The following is a 19,351-nucleotide window of genomic DNA, read 5'->3' as shown; positions in this document are numbered from 1 at the left end:
TTCGAACGAAATTAAAAAGAAATGAGTCCTTCGAAATTCGAATGCGTGTCACGGCGACGGTTGGCGGAAAATGGCCGGTGCGCCCGCGCGCGGTGCGTTCAAAGCTCACACTGAGCCACCGCGAGCTATCTTACTATCTCCTTTATTTCTTTTTACATTTATTTTGAAACTGAACGAAAATTTGCAAGAGATTGACGCCTCGCCGCGGTTTTCTTTGATAATTTTTGGGATACGTTCGAACGACAATGGAGTGTCAAAACCTTTTCGTCTGAACAATGACTCGAAAATTGATTAGAGAATTCAGCATTCCTCAACTTTTGAGTTCAGCGTTAAAATACACTTAAGTACCGAGAATAAATAAGTTTTTTCTCTATGTCATGAAATGTTTAGAAAGAAGCTGTTCTAGAACATGTATAATTCAGTTCCATTCCTAATTTCTGTCGTAGTTTTCACAACAGAGACGTCGCAATCAGTAATGTTTACGTAGAAACTGTGAGAACAACAGGTACTTCTGAATGTAAAGTACGTAAACTCAAACTCAAAAATGTCTTTATTCAGTTCGTAACTTATTTTTTGACACTTTACATCATCAATTTTTATGTCTACTATATTTTTTTTCGACATTCGCAGTAATGGTTGTCTCTTTCTTCTCTATGACGACCTACATTTTTTTTTGAACTTCTCAACCCTAAAAATTAAATGTAATGAATGGAATCCCTGCTGCTCCTCCGAGCATTCAATCAATTCAAAAAGCTAGGCTCCATATCTTAAGGCTCCCTTGTCACCATAAGGTACATCCGTGCTTCAGAAGGCATGTTAAGCACGTTAAGTAAGTAGTCGTTATATGAGCCTTGTCAGGGGCCTTTGGCGGCTCAATATTAACCCTGACACCAGGGTTGATGAGGTTAGTATTCACCTCACAACCCGCACGATAGAAGAAAATAAGTGGGTGTAAGTTGTCTTTGATTACTTGTGGCTCTGCCCACCCCATTGCGGTATACGGGCGTGAGATGAGATTATGTATGTTCCTTCCTAGTTGGCCTAATTGAGAAACAAACCAGGTAGTTAGTTTCAACATCTTTCATTTGGTAGTCGAAGTTTCTATGCATCACTCCATGTAGTATTTAATGTAAAGTAGCCTTAACGGAACCCGCAGAAAAGTGTAACTTTCGTATTTTTTTCTTTTGTTCTGCGACCACCTCGAACATAATAATTTCGGGGGCCCGCATGGTCGCCTGTCACTTTGACGCGATAATCCTTTCGTTCAGAAACCGTCGGCGAATTTAAATATAACTTCTAAATGGCAACACTTTATTTTTAGATTTAAATAAAGAAAATAAACTAAAGGATACTAATACGCAACGATCTGATAACGGCTTAGTATCGGCCGATCGCATTCTTAATTAAACATATTATTTTTATGTTGAGATTGTATGTATTATTGTATTATTGTATGTATGAAGATCAAAATGCCTTACTATAACGGAGATACCTACTTACGAACAGTAACTCCCCACCCCGCACTAATTCGAATCGGGCGCCGCGCTAGATTTACCTCACCCCCTCTCGGTCTTACTTTAGTCTAAATGGCCGTAAGCCGCTAAGGAGTAAGAGGAAGCGCGCGGACTATCTGTCTCTTTCGCACTTACGTGCGTGGCTGAACGCTTTCTGTTTTTCCTTTTCATTTCTCTCTAGCATAGAAGAATCAACCAAATGTTTGTACTTACAGATTTGAGGCATATCAAATATGGGGTCATGCTAAATAGAGCAGTTTAAAACGGCGTCAGGTTTCAGACCCACAGAAAACACAACCAAATTATGATGTAGCGTGCGCTGTGAAATAAAGAAAAAGCCAAACATAATCTCCTACATTTACTTAAATCTCAAGAAAAATACTTAAATTACAAACAGTATTCTGCAATATAATTCGTGAATAACTAGTTCCATAGTAATTATTCCGAGGCGACGCACCGTATGCGCACAGAACATCGACGATACGCCTTCTAGACACTTATTAACAGACGAACGGATTATGTCAACATATCTGACAAATATAATCAAATATTAGATGCCGCCTGACATCGTTCGAACAATCGCAACCGCTTGTGTAACTTTTCGACATGTTTAGGATCTCGATTGAGCCAATCAAAGCGCTTCCCTCAATTTTGCTTACCTCTGTTAGGTAGTTGACAGAATGAACAAAACATAAGCTCACGACTGTGTGCCTATTGGGGTAGTCTGAGGTACATCCATCACAAGATAAACTAAGAACCCACATCTCGCCGAGGTTTCTGCTAAATCAACGTGATAGTTGGTGAGCCGTATCGCCGCCTATAATGGTCGAGCCAATAGTGTTAGTGATAATTGCATGCAAGTATGCGATACCGGAGCTCGAACTGACGCTCCCCGTTTGAGAAGCAAGCCGGTGACACATAGGACCACAGTGACTTTTTAGAATGAATGAATAGAAAAAATAGAATAGAAATTGTTTATTATAAAAAGACGCCACACACAAAAACAAGACAATAACATCACTTAAAAATTTTCATGAAACAATTACAAAAAACGGTGCGGTGGGCACGGATCGTCACGCGTTGGGTGATGGCCGCGAAAAATGGAAAGAGAAAGGGGAGGCCTTTGCCCTACAGTGGGATTTTGTAGGCTAGATTAGATTAGAATTACAAAAAAGCATAAAGGATGTTGATGAAGCATAATGCATTGTATTCGAATAGGCGTCTATTTGGTTGTATTGTCGATGGCACAGAGCGAATAGTTAAATGTATAATGTATGCAAATACACAAACATATTTACGAAGATATTTAATGTGTTTAATAATTATGTCTCTGTTTAATATGCTGGAAACTGGATGACATTAGGGGACTCATGGGGCGTCGGTAGTGTTGTGGTAAGTGTGTGCTTGGGGCTGAGATTTTAACATAATATTAATAACACAGTAAACAGGATATAATTGCGTCGTGTAGTAGGTTCAAGATACATTATGAAATTCTGATTACTAAATAAAGACGTACCTAAAACTAACGAAACACTTTTCCTTTTTTTCTATTCAACCTATTTATGAATTTTATTGAAGAAAATGTAATAATAAGTACGACATTATATCATGTTTTTCTATGAAGTCACAGTGTGCTTTTTCATACAAATTCCACAGTAATTTCGTGTTTTGACTTCTCATACTTTTTTTTTGTGGTCACCCATCCTATGACCGGCCTTTGCGAAAGTTGCTTTACTTCAACAATCGCAGACCGAGCGCTTTAACCGCTGCGCCACCGAGCTCCTCATATTATTACTTCGGGCTCTAAACCAACGGAATTCGACTTTTTTTAAATAATATAGGGTCGTGACGACCTATGTGACGTCATAGAAAATGTAACAATATGTCGCACGTATTACATTTTTTATTATTAAACATACATACATAAACTCACGCCTATTTCCCACCGGGGGTAAGCAGAGACTATGGAATTCCATTTGCTTCGATCATGACATACTTCTTTTGCTTCCTCTACAATCATCAATCGTTTCATACACGCACGCCGGTTCAGAGTAAATCATACTAAACCTTTTCTAAGGACATCTCCAATTTGGTCAATGTAATCCTTCTAGGTCAAAATTTATAAATAAGTTAAATATAAAAAAGGAAACGTTTTTGTCGTCTTTAGATCTGTCTATATTTAGTGATCAGAATTTCATAATTTACTATTGACCAAGGAAACTAACCCCAATAACATCCACCTACCCTAAGGTTGCCTGGCAGAAATTGCTGTTTAGCAATAAGGCCGCCTATTGTGCTTATGTTTTTATTCGTATGTTTATGTCCTTTGTATGTGTCGTTGTGCAATAAAGTATTATTGATTGATTGATTGAAACGGCTTAGCACGTTAAGCCGTTGGTCCCGGCTGCATTAGCAGTCGTGAATAACCATCAATCCGCACTGGGCCCGCGTGGTGGTTTAAAGCCCGATCTCCCTATCCATCCATAGGGAAGGCCCGTGCCCCAGCAGTGAGGACGTTAATGGGCTGATGATGATGATTGAAACTACCCAACTTTTTTCTTCGTACGAACTTTGACAGCTACATACCACAACACGCACCTGGCCCAGCTGCACCAACTAGAATTCTCAAGGAAATGATGCAACTATCGTACCATAGCGCGCCGCGTCTTCCCCGTGCATACCTATTGGTTCCGTTACTACCGAATACCGGACAGATAGGCGATAGGTCGGACGACGCTCAGTGGGTAGGCCCGCTACAAGGTGGACCGACGATCTGGTGAAGGTCGCGGGAAGCCGCTGGATGCGGGCAGCGCAGGACCAATCGTCGTGGAGATCCTTGGGGGGGGGGCTTATTCCCAGCAGTGGGCGTCGTACGGCTGATGATGAGGCGATAGATGGAGTATAGCCCTCTATGAATATGAAACGTGGACACTGACACAGAAAGACAGAGAGAGACTCGAGGCCTTTGAAATGTGGTGTTGGAGGAGGATGGAAATAATAAATTGGACTGAAAGAGTCACTAATGAGTAAGTGCTAGTAAGAGTAAGGGAAAAGAGGCAAATATTGAGTTATTGAGGACAGAAGAGGCAAGATTGGACACTTAATAAGACATAACGAATTATACATTGTTTTAAGTTTACGCGGTCATCCCGTGATCATGGCACTTGCAACAGTGTCGAAATATCGGGAGTCTCATATCCCCATTCAAACGCGGTAAGAACCCGTTATTATGTGACATAACGAATTTATTAAAAACATCATACAGGGAAGACCAAGAAGAGCTTACATGGAACAGATCAAAGAGATGGTGAACGTCGTGTCTTATAAGAAGGAAGAAATTGCATACCCCTTCCAGTTAATTGAGGGGAGGCCAGTGCCCAGCAGTGGGACGTAAATTAAAGCAACAGGCGAGTAGAATTCGTAAAAAAAACTTTATTTTCTAAACTTAATACTAGTTACAACTATAGCTGTCCGCGATGGAAGCCGGATGTTCTAATAATGATATAAAATAGAAATTAAAACTAGCACATTACGTACGTCGCAAAGTCAGCGATTACTTCACGCGTGTTGCGAAATGCAACAATTAGCTGACTTTGAGACAGAAAATTAGGGATGCCTGATACAATCTAAAAACCCTTTTCACTTCACTTTTCACTAGCACTAAGATTTTCTCTTCACTTAACACGTATATAAGCTATTTATGTTATGTTATAAAATAAACACTATTAAAAAAAAACTCGCAGGAATTCCTCTTACGTTTTAAGCCAAATTGCGAGACAAAAGAAGTCAAAAGTCACGCGTCGCCAGGAGCGATAACACGTATGTCTGACAAGCGATTATAATCCAACAATGCACTCTCTACAACATGCGAAACACAACCTTAATACCAAAGCATAAGACAAAAGTAATCTGCCAAGCCCATTGAAAAGCCCGACTAAAGATTTATTTGCAAAAATTACAGACAAATTGTTCTTTATTTGGTGTAAATTGAGTTATGTACAGTGATTCTGTAAAAAAAATTATAATGTTATGATCGCGTTTGTTATCGAGAAAAAAAACACAAAGCATAATATATCTCGATTATATTCCCAATTTCATACAGGCTGTTGGTGACATCGTAACGAATACTGAGGGGGGATGTTTCAGACCGTGATTCTGAGTTGATATCAAGTAGAATTTCACCATCGCCAAATTCATGAATTTCTTGTGCTTTTTTTTAATTATTTTAAATTATTTATATACCTTTGCGACGGAAAATTCCACTTGATATCAACTCAGACTCATGGTCTGAATCATCCCTTAAAGTTTTCATTACGATGTCACTGATACCCTATATTTATAACCCCAACGGCCTTTGTAGTCCAATGGTTGAGCGTTGGGCTCACGATCCGGAGATCCCTGATTCAAATCCCGATGGGGACTTATGACAAAAAAACACTTAGTGATCCCCAGTTTGGTTAGGACATTACAGGCTGATCACTTGATTAACCAAAAGCAAGATTTTTATTTTTTATTTATTTTATTTAGATAACCAACAGCTTATAAAACAGAACATTTAATAAAGTATTTAACAGACCAACTTAAGCTACTTAAAGGTTACCCTAGATAGGTTATGCAGATAGAAAAGTACATTGTCATTATGAGGAGACTGATCTGTATGTTAAGCCGTTGGTCCCGGTTACTACTAACTGATGTAAGTAAGTCGTTACATGAGCTAGGTCAGGGGCCTTTGGCGGTTCAATAATAACCCTGACACTAGGGTTAATGAGGTTGGTAATTCATCTCAAAACACACACGATAGAAAAAGACCACACTTTTGGGGTTATTGAAGTCATCATCTCTCTAGCATTATCCCGTTATTCACAGGGTCAGCTTGCCTAACCTGAAGATTTAGACGACTGCCTGTCTGATCTTCCGACCTGCGAAGGGAAAATCAGCCCAATACAGGTTAGGTCACATACCTTCGAAAATGCATAAGCGGCCTTTGGCGACTCAATAATAAACCTGATGCCAGAGTTAATGAGATTGGTAATCCACCTCACAACCCACACGATAGAAGAAGACTTGTCAATATCAAGCAAACAAGACTGCACACAAAGTTCACACTAACCGTATTGATAGCTTTTATCACTTATTTCGTAACTCTAACTGTTACGTGTGAATTGAGTAACTTGGCCGTTAAGCACGTAGAAATGATTTGCCATAGTTGAATATTGATCACTGTTAAGGCGACGACCGGCTAAGTTATAGCCATATGCGGCAAATCTACCTCCAATAAGTCACGTCACAAACAAAACAAAATAATGTGCCAAGTTTTACTAGGATTAAACATCATAAACTCACTACTTTATCCCAATTGGGGTATTCAAAGGTAAACCCTTAGGAAGATGAACTAAGTACCCACACCTCACCGAGCTTTCTGTTAGAACAACGTGATAGGTGGTGAGCCGTATCTCCGTCTATAATGGTCGAGCCAACTGTGTTAGCGAAAAGTGCACTTAAGATCAATTAATAAATAAGTCATTGGTTCACTTCAAGTTCGGTACCTGGGTTCGAACTGGCACTCCTCTTTTAAGAAGCAAGCCACAGGACCACGGTGACTACAAAAATAAAAACAAATAGGATTAAAATGACATGAAAGAAATAAAAAGTTTTGAGGTAGCAGGTTCGAATCCAGCACAGGCCTAAACCTATGATTATCGAATTTGTTTTCGAATTCATATTACTTTCAGACAAGCGGATGATTAGCCTGCAGTTTCCTAACCAAAATAAAGACCACAAAGTGAGTTTTGTGATATGTCCCAACCGGGATTTCAACCCGGGACCTCCGGATCGTTAGCCCAACGCTCAACCACTGAACCACAGAGGCCGTTGGCAGTACTTAGGTACCTCTTTACCTCGAATTGTGCGTAGATTTCCATTAGAAAGTCCCAATGTGATGTTCTAATAGCGGCGAGCTAATTTAATGGAGCGCGAACAATCATAAATTATGCGTCCTGGACGTGTAGTTTACGCGTGCGCTTATGCGTTTGTGCGTATAATACTACGCATGTGAAAGACTTAATGAAAGTCGGATTACATACGTAATCGGTCCGAAAGTTCTGTCACTAGATATTTTTTAAAATTCGAACATGTTTTTATGAAAATATTATTCCATTCTACATTTAACTAGCGACCCGCCCCGGCTTCGCTCTGGTGCAATGTTGAGGAAAAAATGAAATTATTTACGACATCACATTAAAAACCTCAAAAATAACAGTATTTCTCCACTATTTAATGGATGTTATTATACATATAAACCTTCCTCTTGAATCACTCTATCTATTAAAAACCGCATCAAAATCCGTTGCGTAGTTTTAAAGATATAAGCGTACATAGGGATATAGGGACAGAAAAAGCGACTTTATTTTATATTATGTAGTGATATTTGACTAGGTATTATTTTTAAACAAAAGAAGGGACGGGCAACCGACAGGCATAAAACTTTAATTTTAGAAAGAAATTTAAAAAACCTTTCCAAAATTTTATATTGGCCAATAACCGGACATAGTTAATTTGACAGCACACGTCAACAGTTCATACATTTTAAAATTAACAGTTGTCAATTATCTTTGACTAGCTTAAAATAAAATTAGGAGGTGTCTGCAGGAATCGGGGCCATAATGTTATGTTACATTTGATGTTACAACTATAATTAACAGTCAGTAACAATACGTTTGATGTAATAATAATGTAATCATGATCACAATAGTGTTATACTTTTATTGTTATGAAATCATTTATTGCATTTCAATAGATCCATTCATTAAAATAAGTTTGCGTTCGTGTTTCAATTACTGCACGCGTATGAAATGCTATACGCCTTTTCTGTTTTTTGACGTGCCTTGTTACAGGTTTGCCCCAGATAGCATTAACCACTTGGCCGGACAAATGGGGAGCTCTGACTCTAACCCGGTTCAAAAATTTAAGACTACATAGTATAATAAAGTCTTGGATAGAAATTGATCGAAGTTTTGTGAAAGAAAATCATATCATAATGTGATTTAATGGAGGTTCCGGGTTCGAAACCCGGTGAGGACATATTACAAAAATCACTTTGTAATCTCTAGTTTGGTTAAGACATTACAGACTGATCACCCGCTTGTCCGAAAGTAATATAATCCGTGCGTCGGAAGGCACGTTAGCCGCTGATGTAAGTAAGTAATCGATATATGAACTTTTGGGCCTTTGGCGGCTCAATAATCCTGACACCAGGGTTGATGAGGTTGGTTATCCACCTCACAACCCACACGATAGAAGACTATAAGGCGACGTTATGCTACTTGCAGAACTAACATGTGAAACGTGATAAAATTCATCGATAAAGTGCGTGCCGCGTGATTTTGTTCGTATTTTGACAGGACAACAGGACTTACTTGGGTTAATATATTAACGCTAATCGACAAAACGACATAATTATATCGTCAGATTCGATAAAATGACCTAGACAATTTTTTTTCACGTTGCGCAAATTTTTTTCAAGCCCTACAGGGGGGTTAAAAAAGCCACATCGAAGCAATTCGTCTAAGAAAGCAATATTGCAATTTGACATTTGCGCATATAGCTATTTTTTTAAAGTGCGCAATGCAAACAAATGTCAAATAGCAATATGGCTTAGATGAATTGGCCATTTGAACTTCCCAGATCAAACGTTATGTCGAACGCGTTACACATTCGTGGTATTGCAGTCGCAACACTAACCAGTTGTACGGGCAGTGCAATCCACCGTTCGTCACAGTTGAATCACTAACCACACGCTCCCAGCTTCCTAGTGTTATGAACTTTATACTAGATCATAGGGGAAGGTTTATATCAACGGTTCCTCATGTAGACAGATGTAGTGCCAGATCGTAGAATTGATCATTTCATGATGTGTTCGACCATTTCATGAAATGCTTAAGTTGACGATATCGTTGAAACGACAACGTTTAATGATATTGTAATATTATTCAACTTTTAAAATAATGTGATACCTGACAACTGACAACATTAGACATAGAGAATTGACAACATTTCATTTTTACTAAGGTGCCTTAAATCGAAAACCATTTCGAGATATTTTTATGATTTACACAAAACACATTTTTTCAGATTTTTTAATTCAGTAATAATAGAAATATATTGAAAAATCCACGAGGTCAGAAGAGGAAGGCATAATAAGTTCAGACCTTTACATAAAAATTATAAAAAAAGTAAATGTCATACATAACATGACACTTTATTTGCGACTTGTTTTAAATACGCATGCAAAGGTACATTACATTATACTGCCTTCATTCTATCAATGGCAGAATCCAATTTTCAAAAAATATTTTTTGTAACTTCTAGTGGAAAAATCTTGAAAAGAAAAAATACGTGTCTTCTATTTAAACAAGTACTTTCGAAATAGCACAAAAAAACCACGGCTTAAAAATTTGAAATGTTGTCAATTCACGTCAGATATTTCAATCAAGGTTTTGACACATCGTTAATGTAGGCGGTGTCCATGCTATGTGGAGTCGATTAATTTCTTAGATTCAAAATTATGTACCTATTCGATATGGAAAATTGTACAATTGCGTTGAATCATCGATTATAATATCAATCACGTTTTAAATATAATCTACACCAGCGCCACTACCGGTGGATAATGTTACTAATTTTACGATATGATTGCCAACGTTTGACCATATCATGAAGTAATCATGCATTTAGTTACTCATATCGTTAAACGTTTTGTGTTTATTGATTTGGCCAAACTACATCATGATGTGGCCAATATGTGATATTCTATTTCATAAAATATGGCCATTTCATGAAATGATCGAGCACATCATGAAATTATCAATTCTAAGATCTGGCCACGACATATACACGGGTATAATTATTATAAAGTTAGTTATTATTTAGAAGATATGAATGCATGAGATTAACTGTCTGAGAACTGATACTAGGCAGCTAAATTACTCAATTGTATAAAATATTTTATGTTTTTTTTTTAAAGAACGTCTAGGGCCCTGTGCCGAGGTTTTTCTTGCAGCTTCTTTTCCCCGGCTATACAAGTTGTGAGAAGCTGCAGTAGTTTTAGGCGGATGAGACGTTCGTTATGTAAAAATTTACGATTCAAAGTGTAACTATGTTACCTACTGAATAAAGATATTTTTGAATTTGAATTTGGATTTATCCTGGATAACTTATATGTTGAGCAGTTCTTTTCAAAAAACCGTTCATGTCTTCATCGTAATTTTCCTCAAGCGTGTAGACAGGTTTACAGCCTCTACTGAAGTATTATGTCTAGACTACAATACGTGATTAGCATTCAATGAAGGACTTTCCAGACTTCGTTCCCCAAAAATAATATAGATGGCGCTGTCGATATTTAACGTGATAATTACCTATTTTCTCATTACTCGGGTAAGTACATAATTATTCAAAAATACAATGTAATTGCAGAAGCACAATATAAAAATAATTCTTGCTTGATAATATATTTGGATCAGATAGGGTATAGAATTATATTGCTACCTATATTCTGTCGACGATTTTATGTAAAATTGGCATTGTATTTTATTGTTATTACTTCAATGTAATTTTATTTTATACATAATTATTTTATTACTCATATTAGCCATGACATTTTAATGATTTATTATCTTGTTACATTTTAATTTAATTTATTATCTTTTATGTTAACATTATTTTGTTATTATGTTATAATTTTCGACGATCATATTTATGTTGTTACCGTATTAAATTGTATCTAAATGTGTTGTACAACTAAATGTGAAATAAATGAATCTAATCAAATCTATATTGCTCCTCTTTACTTTGATCAGAATAATAATAGGTGGAAAAAGTAATTGTGCCTGGGTGTAATAAAAAGGGTCATCATTTATACCCAAAAACGAAGATAAAAGATGCATATGTCAGTTATCCATGAAATTAGAATGTTAAACGAAGTTAAATCTTTACAGCGCCATATACAGTGAAACTTGGTTAAGTGGGACCTGGATAAGTGAGAAACCTCCATAACTGGAACTCATGCTGAGGTCCCAACACTTTGGCACTGAATTACCTCTGTTAGTGGGACGAGGTAAGCCTCTATATCTGGGATTCGTTCTTTCGATTTATCATCATAGTTACCTCTATAACTGAGACAGCGAGTAAATTTTATATGCATAAACCTCTGTAACTGAGATAACATTGTTTGTTTACTCATTCTTATTCTACCCACAAATTCCACACGTAGTTCCAAGTACGGAAGTACAAATTTTGAGCTTCAATTACCCTCCTTTTTTTTTATTTGAAAAATGCCAAAACGAAAGCTACAACCGTTATCTGGGTAAGTGGAATCGAGACACTGGGTAAGTGGAATACCTCTGTAAGTGAAACGACATTGCAGGTCCCTTGATGTCTCACTTAACCAGGTTTCACTATATATGGTTTTTGAGGAACATAGCCTGGAAAGTACCTCATTAGAATCCTTTCAGTCCACCGCACACAAACACGGTACTGCACGCGTTATAAAGTCAAAAAGCGGTATTTTGTAAGAAACCGCGCCGCAGCGGATTTCTGTGTAAACGAGTGCTTACAAACTCAAACAATTACAAAAAACCCCGGCCCTCTGTGCACAGCTAACTTTCCATTCCTCATGATTTAACCGCAGTCATACATAAATACTACTTAATGTTTACTTGTAGATGTTCCCACCCATTTTTTTTAGACGTGACTTATTGTAGATTTGCCGCAGATGGCATTAACTACTTGGCCGGAAGTTCCTACCCAAAAACATACCTTTAAACTATAGTTTATATTAGTTGCTTGAGTTTTCCTATGAAAAAGCTGTAAATATTAATGCTAATAGGCTACGTTTTGGTAATTAGAATTAGTTTCAGCAATGCCATTCCAGCTTAAAGATGCATTGTGATTGTGTCGAATAGTTATTGTAATAAGATACCACTATTACCAGCCTATAAAGGGCCTATTCAAATTCAATTCAAAAATGTCTTTATTCAGTAGGTAACATAGTTACACTTTGAATCGTCATTTGTTACATAACGAACGTCTCATCCACCTAAAACTACTGCAGCTTCTCACAACCTTTGTAGCCGGGGAAAAGAAACTGCAAGAAAAACCTCTTTAAAAAAACAAAATATTGTTATAAAATTTAGTAATTAATTTGGCTCCCTAAAATCAGTTCCCACACCAGCGGGAAATTATTTGGGATTCGAATGGTGCAACAAATTGGTTGCGCAACTAGGTGTGGGACTGTTTTTATCATTGTATACAATTTGTTGGTGGCGCAGCCGCGGTGGCGGGACCAGGGCGTCCTAGTGAGATAGAGTCTTACAGAAAGTCTATCTCTTCTTCTATCGTGTGGGTGGTAAGATGGATGAACAACCTCAGCAACCCTAATTTCAGGGTTATTATTGATGCCAAAAGTTCTGGTCATGGCTCATGTAATGACTACATACTTACATCAGTAAGTAATAACCGGGATTAACGACTTAACATGCCTTCCGAAGCACGGATTATCTTATTTGTAGACAATCCAAAGTAGGATATGTCTCCTCCGGGATTCGAACCCGGTATCCTGAGCTAAACACTCAACAGACCGTCAAGCGACAGTAAGAAACATTAGGTAAGTAAGTAGGTATAATACAATACAAATACACTTTATTGCACCAAAATAAAAAGAAACAGTAAAACGACACTTAAATAGGTACATTATTTTTCGATGCAACTGTTTGCTCTAAGTTTAGCCCAAACTAAAAATAAACCAGTTTGTATAATTTTTACTTAAAATTTAAGTATTCCAAAATGATACGTGCCATGTATCCGGAACTATCCTAAAACACGGATTTTAATGTGCCCACCCAAAAACTGTTAAGATCTTGAATGTGCCGAAATGGAGGACATTCTTTCGTTCCTATGCAAATAATTTAGAGGTCCTTTCGTACTGGAAGTCGGCACCAAACTAAAATAAATTACTTACCTATCTAAAATATTTATATGCATGTACCTAGTTAAGAGTCTTTTGTAAATATTTCCTTTTATTTTGGTGCAATAAAGTATATTTGTATTGTAATATTTATTGGTTTATGAGAAGGATTATCTTAGCGCCGAGCGCAGCGGTGGGCGGAGGTTCATACTCTAGACTGTTTATGTTATTATTATTATAATATCTATTAATTAACAGAATAATAAACAGTTGAAATACATAATTCTACTATTTTTTTACAAACAAAAGAAAGGAATACTTGCCCACTATATTACTAGCTGTGCAGATAAGTTCGTATTTATTTAGATAACAATTTTATTTCCGTAAATACATGTAGGAAAGTGAGAATACTATGGAAGGATAATGAATGGGAATTTGATTGTTTATGGTATGAAAGAAGGATGGTTATTGAATGCGACGTAAGGCAGTTTTTAAAAGTAGGAAAGGGGAGTCGATGGTGCAATGATTTTGTTAATTTAAGGAGTAAAGTCATTTAAAATATCCCGTGTTTCTATATCCCACATACATACTGAGAAAATCTAAAACCGTTACGGAAAAAGTTTCTGCAACATAAAATTTCTTAATTATACACCTTGCGGGTTGTAAACGGTCAATCTCTTTAATCCACCTATTAACTTACATAAACATAACGTCGAGTCGGCCGGGTTTCTGCTAGTAGCTCGGGACCAACGGCTTAACGTGCCTTCCGAAGCACACACTCATCTTACTTTTAACCTACTCACTACCTATTAACTTACTCTGCAAAACTATCTCACTATATATGTCACTTTAAAATAAATTTAAAGAAATTAGTATTTTAACTTTGGCATCACAATATATCTTTGAAAACTTTATATAAATGTAAAAAATCATATAGGATTGTTTGCAAAATATAGCGATCGGCAAATTGTTGATACCCGGAATAAAAATAAACTTGCTTTACAAGTCAGTCGATTACATAAGATCACTAAATCTTTTAAGGGGCAATGTATACGTTTTTACAATAAGATTCCCATTGACATTCAGAATTTGCCTTTTAACTGTTTTAAGACAGTAGTTAAGCAGAAAATTTGCAAAAGAGGTTATTATAAGGTTAGTGATTATTCAGAAGATATGAATGCATGGGATTAACTGTCTGAGAACTGATATTAGGCAGCTAAATTACTCAATAAAAAAGAACGTCTAGGGCCCTGTGCCGAGGTTTTTCTTGCAGCTTCTTGTCCCCAGCTATACAGGTTGTGAGAAGCTGGAGTAGTTTTAGGCGGATGAGACGTTCGTTATGCAAAAATTGACGATTCAAAGTGTAACTATGTTACCTATTGAATAAAGATATTTTTGAATTTGAATTTGAGTTACCGAAAAAAATCTATGTTTGACGTTCAAAAAGCGCTAACTTTGTAAGCCAATTTTGAAAAATAAATATTTTTGAATTTTGATTTTTTTTTTTCTTACACAAAGAGAGAAATCCATTCATACAGAACCCACTTACCCTAAACAGTGTTAATGCAGCTTTCATTGCATTCATTGCATGCAGCTCACGTCAGGTACCCGTGTCACCTCGTATGTCACCATTGACAACTGTACGTGATTTTTTTAAAAGCGTTTGCGCAGGCGTCGGTGTAAAAATCGCACGATGCAATTCATTTGCATACGCGCTGTGGGAATGTCCAATGACATATTATTATAATGTTAACTGCAATTGTGAGAATTGGTTTCGTGGACATTCTTTAGGTTGTGAGTTTGGCTTGTCAGTCTTGCGGTTTAAGTATGTGATTAGACCCTGCTTTCACGTAAAATAAAAGGGATTTCGGTGAATTGACTCAATATTTATTCACCGTTCTTCATACGAATGATTCGAATTGGAAAATAAAGGGTAGGGCGCGGATGGCGCCTCATATTTATAGCAATAGAAAAACTACGTCACTAGGTGCCGCTGACGGTGGCAGTAACACTATGGAATAATAATAAATAATAATTATTATCATCACCAGCCCATTTACGTCCCCACTGCTGGGGCACGGGCCTTCCCTATGGATAGGGAGATCGGGCCTTAAACCACCACGCGGGCCCAGTGCGGATTGGTGGTTATTAACGACTGCTAATGCAGCCGGGACCAACGGCTTAACGTGCCTTCCGAAGCACGGAGGAGCTCGAGATGAAAACTTTTTTTTTTGTGGTCACCCATCCTATGACCGGCCTTTGCGGAAGTTGCTTAACTTCAACAATCGCAGAACGAGCGCGTTTACCACAGCGCCAGCGAGCTCCTCAACGCAACTTGGCTAGGGCCCCCTTTATTGTGTTGGTGACGCCACTATGGTGTCCTAACGAGATATGGCCCTAATACTCCCATCTCTGCCTATCCCAAAGTGATGATGATGTGCTTCGGAAGGCAGTTAAGTCGTTGGTCCCGGTTACTATTACTACTTACTGGTGTAAATCCATAGTCCTTACATGAGTCATGTCAGGAGCCTTTGGCGGTTGCATAATAACCCTGACACCAAGCTTGATGAGGTTGGTAATCCACCTCACAATCCTCACGATAGAAGAGAAACCATTAAACATTCCATTTTGATCCGCAACAATTGCGCTAAAAATAACTTAGCACAATGCTCAGTTGTTTAACCCACAGTGGCCACTTGCGAATCGAATGTCCAAACTGTGACCGCTAATGTGGTGATCACAAATCCGATCACGCTGGTCGATGACCATCTCATTACCACACAAGTAGCGGCGCAGACCACCGGCGACAATCATTTACATCTTAATTTGTGTTTACTATTGTTTTAAATAATCATTGTGAAGCTTACAGCTGCTAAGCACGCGTTAAGTAGACGCCTTTTATAAGGCCATGAATTATTAAGGTAGATAATTTAAATTGCACTTTTTATTAGGTACAGTTATTTACATCGATTACTTACTTATGTTCGATTTTTGAATTCGATTTCTTCTGGATTTCGCGGTTAGCGATGCGCCAATAACAATTAGTTTTCGAAATCATGTTTGGAACATAATGATCATAAACTCGGTAGCGCAGGAAAGCATCGTAAGGAAACCCACATACCCGAGAAATGCATTTCGGTTGTATGTGGCCTGACCTGTATTGGGATGTCATTTTTGAGTTGAAGATGGTTCCCGTCGGGTTGGTAGGTTCGACAGGCGACTGCCTGTCTGTAAAAGACCGACTTCTGTAAAAGTCAAATCTTCTGATAAGGTAAGCGGACCCTGTGAAAAACGGAATATCGCTTAACGATTCCGTAAGATGTTCTGCTGTTTTTTCCTAAGTGAGTATGTAGTTGCTGCACGATCCTTTAGCAGCACAACAACTTTGAAACCAGATTTGATGATGACAATCATAGATCTCACAACGTACACGAAAAAAAAATATTCAAATATAATTAGTCCTAAAAATGCATTTCAAGTGCAACTCCGTTGTAAGAAACCTAATTTACCATTACAAAAGGTATCTACTAATCTTGAAAGTGTGAGTAGAATAAATTACACGTTTAACATCCATCTTGCGGCATAAACACTGTGGTATTTTTGGAGCTATAAATCGGGCACTCAACTGAAAAGTTAAATTAACTGCCTACTTATTTTCGTGCTTACAAACTTGATTTTAAAATGTAAAATGTTACTGGTAGCGACATCTAGCATCGCATAGCAGAACTAAAATAATTTAGTTCACGTTTTTCTACTGCCCACTAGATGGCACTGCAAAAAATGTTGTCTATGGTTTAGAATTATTTTTTTCCTTGTGGCAACACAGCCAGCATCCATCTTTCTTTTTTGACGGGAGCTGTCAAGCGACCAAAACACGCACGTGTGATTGTCGCCAAAAATGCGTATTGAAACGTGTTATTTCTGTTCCTCCAGGATATATCCTGGCCACGGAATCCAATTTGTCAGGAACGATTGCAAGGTAACAACAATTCCATTAGTTTCCATCGATATTTCACGTAATTATGCCATCGAGTGTAAGCTAACCAAAAGATGTTCCAGATTTTCAGATTTTGCCGTTCAAAATGCCATGCAGCGTTTAAAAAGAAGAAGAACCCGCGTAAGACCAAATGGACTAAAGCTTACCGTAAGACTGCAGGCAAGGAATTGGCTATTGACCCGTCATTCGAGTTTGAGAAGCGTCGTCATGCTCCTGTAAAATACAGCAGGGAATTGTGGACTAAAACGATTGAAGCGATGAAGAAGGTTGAGGAGATCAGACAGAAGAGGTCCAATAACTACATCATGCAGAGACTGAGGAAAGGCAGAGAAGTGGAATGGCAGAGAGACGTCAGAGAAGTACAGAGAGATATTTCACTTATCAGGTAAGAAAATAGCTGTAAATTATGCTGTATCGTAAGCAGACAAAGTGCATTTAATCATCTTAGATCTGTACTGTGTAATAGAAATATTTATACCACTTATGAAGACTAAACATGCTTTAGATTTCAAAACAACCTACCTATCAACAGTATCATAATAAAATGAATAAAATTAACACTTGTACAGATATAGTTCAAAGCATTTATTGCTTTACTTTACTAGATACCACTCTTCTTCCTATCATGTTGAATAGTATTCGCTCAAAACTTGGCGAAAAGTATGGTGCAATCTGCAGCACTCATCAGATCCTCCTGCATACAGGTGTTCTGGCATGCAGGACATGATGTAAGATGTTCCATCATTTGGGGAACAGTGCCGTACTTGCTGCTTGTTTGTATTGTTCCACTGCAAAGACCTCTTTCTTTTATAATTATGTAATTTTTCCATTAGCCATGTTAGGGATCTTTGACTCACAACCTGCAAGAGAGAAAACCTACCTACTCACTATTAAATTAGAGATATGAATGAAATACCCATATTATTTTGGAATTTTGTAACCCTTTAAATGTGATGGTAATTAGATAACCTTCAACATTTTTGTGCTTGTAAAATCTCCAAACTTTATATTTGTTTCAGATCCCCAGCAGCTGGTCTCAAACAGAGACAAGCTTTGGAAGACACCGAAATGGAGGTTGAACCTGAAACTATCCAAGTTATTGACTCTAAGGGCCGTAAACAAGTCATTGAGGCACCAGTCATGGTCCCTGCTACTGGAGACATGATTGAAGACGGAGGAGACATTGACTTATAAACTGAATTCTCTGAATTTTGGAACAACTCAAATCTGTATGGACTTGAACTTGATTTTTATTTTTATAACCTCAGAACACTAAATGTGTGGAGTGGCCCGTTTTAAGCAAAGACAGTGGCTTATAAATTATTTCTTTCCCTAAGCAAACTTTGTATGGATTGTAATCGAGTACAATTTTCACTTTCATCTATTGTACAACCTTTGTAATTAAATTAGTTTTTAAGTATTTTAGTTGTTTTTTTACAAACAATACCTATTTACTACACTTACCTACCACACATCCAACTCTACCATACAATAAAAGATAAGCCAAACAGTAAATAGTAATTTCATAAACATTAATTTTGTGTCTGGGACTCCTTGGTGCAATGTTCTAAGGCATAAAAAAGGTACAGTGTATTTTAAAACAGGTCTGGTATGGTCCGTAATTCTGAAAATTACTATCTTGAACTTTTCAAGGCTAGTAGACTACGCATTTGTTACATAAATTCTCACTTGAGTAAGATTGTGGTGAAACGAAAACTTATACAACATCATCTCCCTAGCATTATCCCGATTTTCACAGGGTCCGCTTACCTAACCTGAATATTTGCCAAGTCCGGTTTTTTACAGAAGTGACCGCCAACGAAACGAAACGAGAACATATAGATATAAGTATTCAATAAAAATACACATTGCCGTAATTGG

At 37.5% G+C, this 19,351-nt stretch overlaps 2 protein-coding genes and 1 non-coding gene across 3 annotated transcripts in view; 1 reads left to right on the top strand and 2 right to left on the bottom strand.

Annotated features, from left to right (window-relative positions):
- LOC126370736 (uncharacterized) overlaps positions 1 to 19,351 on the bottom strand; it is a 303,349-nt gene that overhangs the window by 274,890 nt on the left and 9,108 nt on the right. The window lies entirely within an intron of this gene.
- Positions 7,312 to 7,383, bottom strand: Trnav-aac (transfer RNA valine (anticodon AAC)). Its single transcript has one exon. It is a non-coding gene; the product is annotated as a tRNA-Val (tRNA).
- Positions 17,315 to 18,890, top strand: LOC126370744 (probable ribosome biogenesis protein RLP24). Its single transcript, XM_050015779.1, has 3 exons — positions 17,315 to 17,452; positions 17,533 to 17,855; positions 18,490 to 18,890. The coding sequence occupies exons 1-3, from the start codon at positions 17,372 to 17,374 to the stop codon at positions 18,662 to 18,664; spliced, it is 579 nt and encodes a 192-aa protein (XP_049871736.1). The 5' UTR covers positions 17,315 to 17,371; the 3' UTR covers positions 18,665 to 18,890.

The sequence above is a fragment of the Pectinophora gossypiella genome, chromosome 11 (assembly GCF_024362695.1).
Source record: "Pectinophora gossypiella chromosome 11, ilPecGoss1.1, whole genome shotgun sequence".
In the NCBI taxonomy this organism is placed as follows: Eukaryota; Metazoa; Arthropoda; class Insecta; order Lepidoptera; family Gelechiidae; genus Pectinophora; species Pectinophora gossypiella.
This window is presented reverse-complemented; position numbering and strand designations above follow the sequence as displayed.

Excerpts from the sequence above, each read along its gene's own strand:
- LOC126370744 (XM_050015779.1), top strand. The coding sequence starts at position 17,372 with ATGCGTATTGAAACGTGTTATTTCTGTTCCTCCAGGATATATCCTGGC. Across the intron at positions 17,453-17,532 it reads TTGTCAGGAACGATTGCAAG|ATTTTCAGATTTTGCCGTTC; the intron begins GTAACAACAATT and ends AAGATGTTCCAG. Across the intron at positions 17,856-18,489 it reads AGAGATATTTCACTTATCAG|ATCCCCAGCAGCTGGTCTCA; the intron begins GTAAGAAAATAG and ends TATTTGTTTCAG.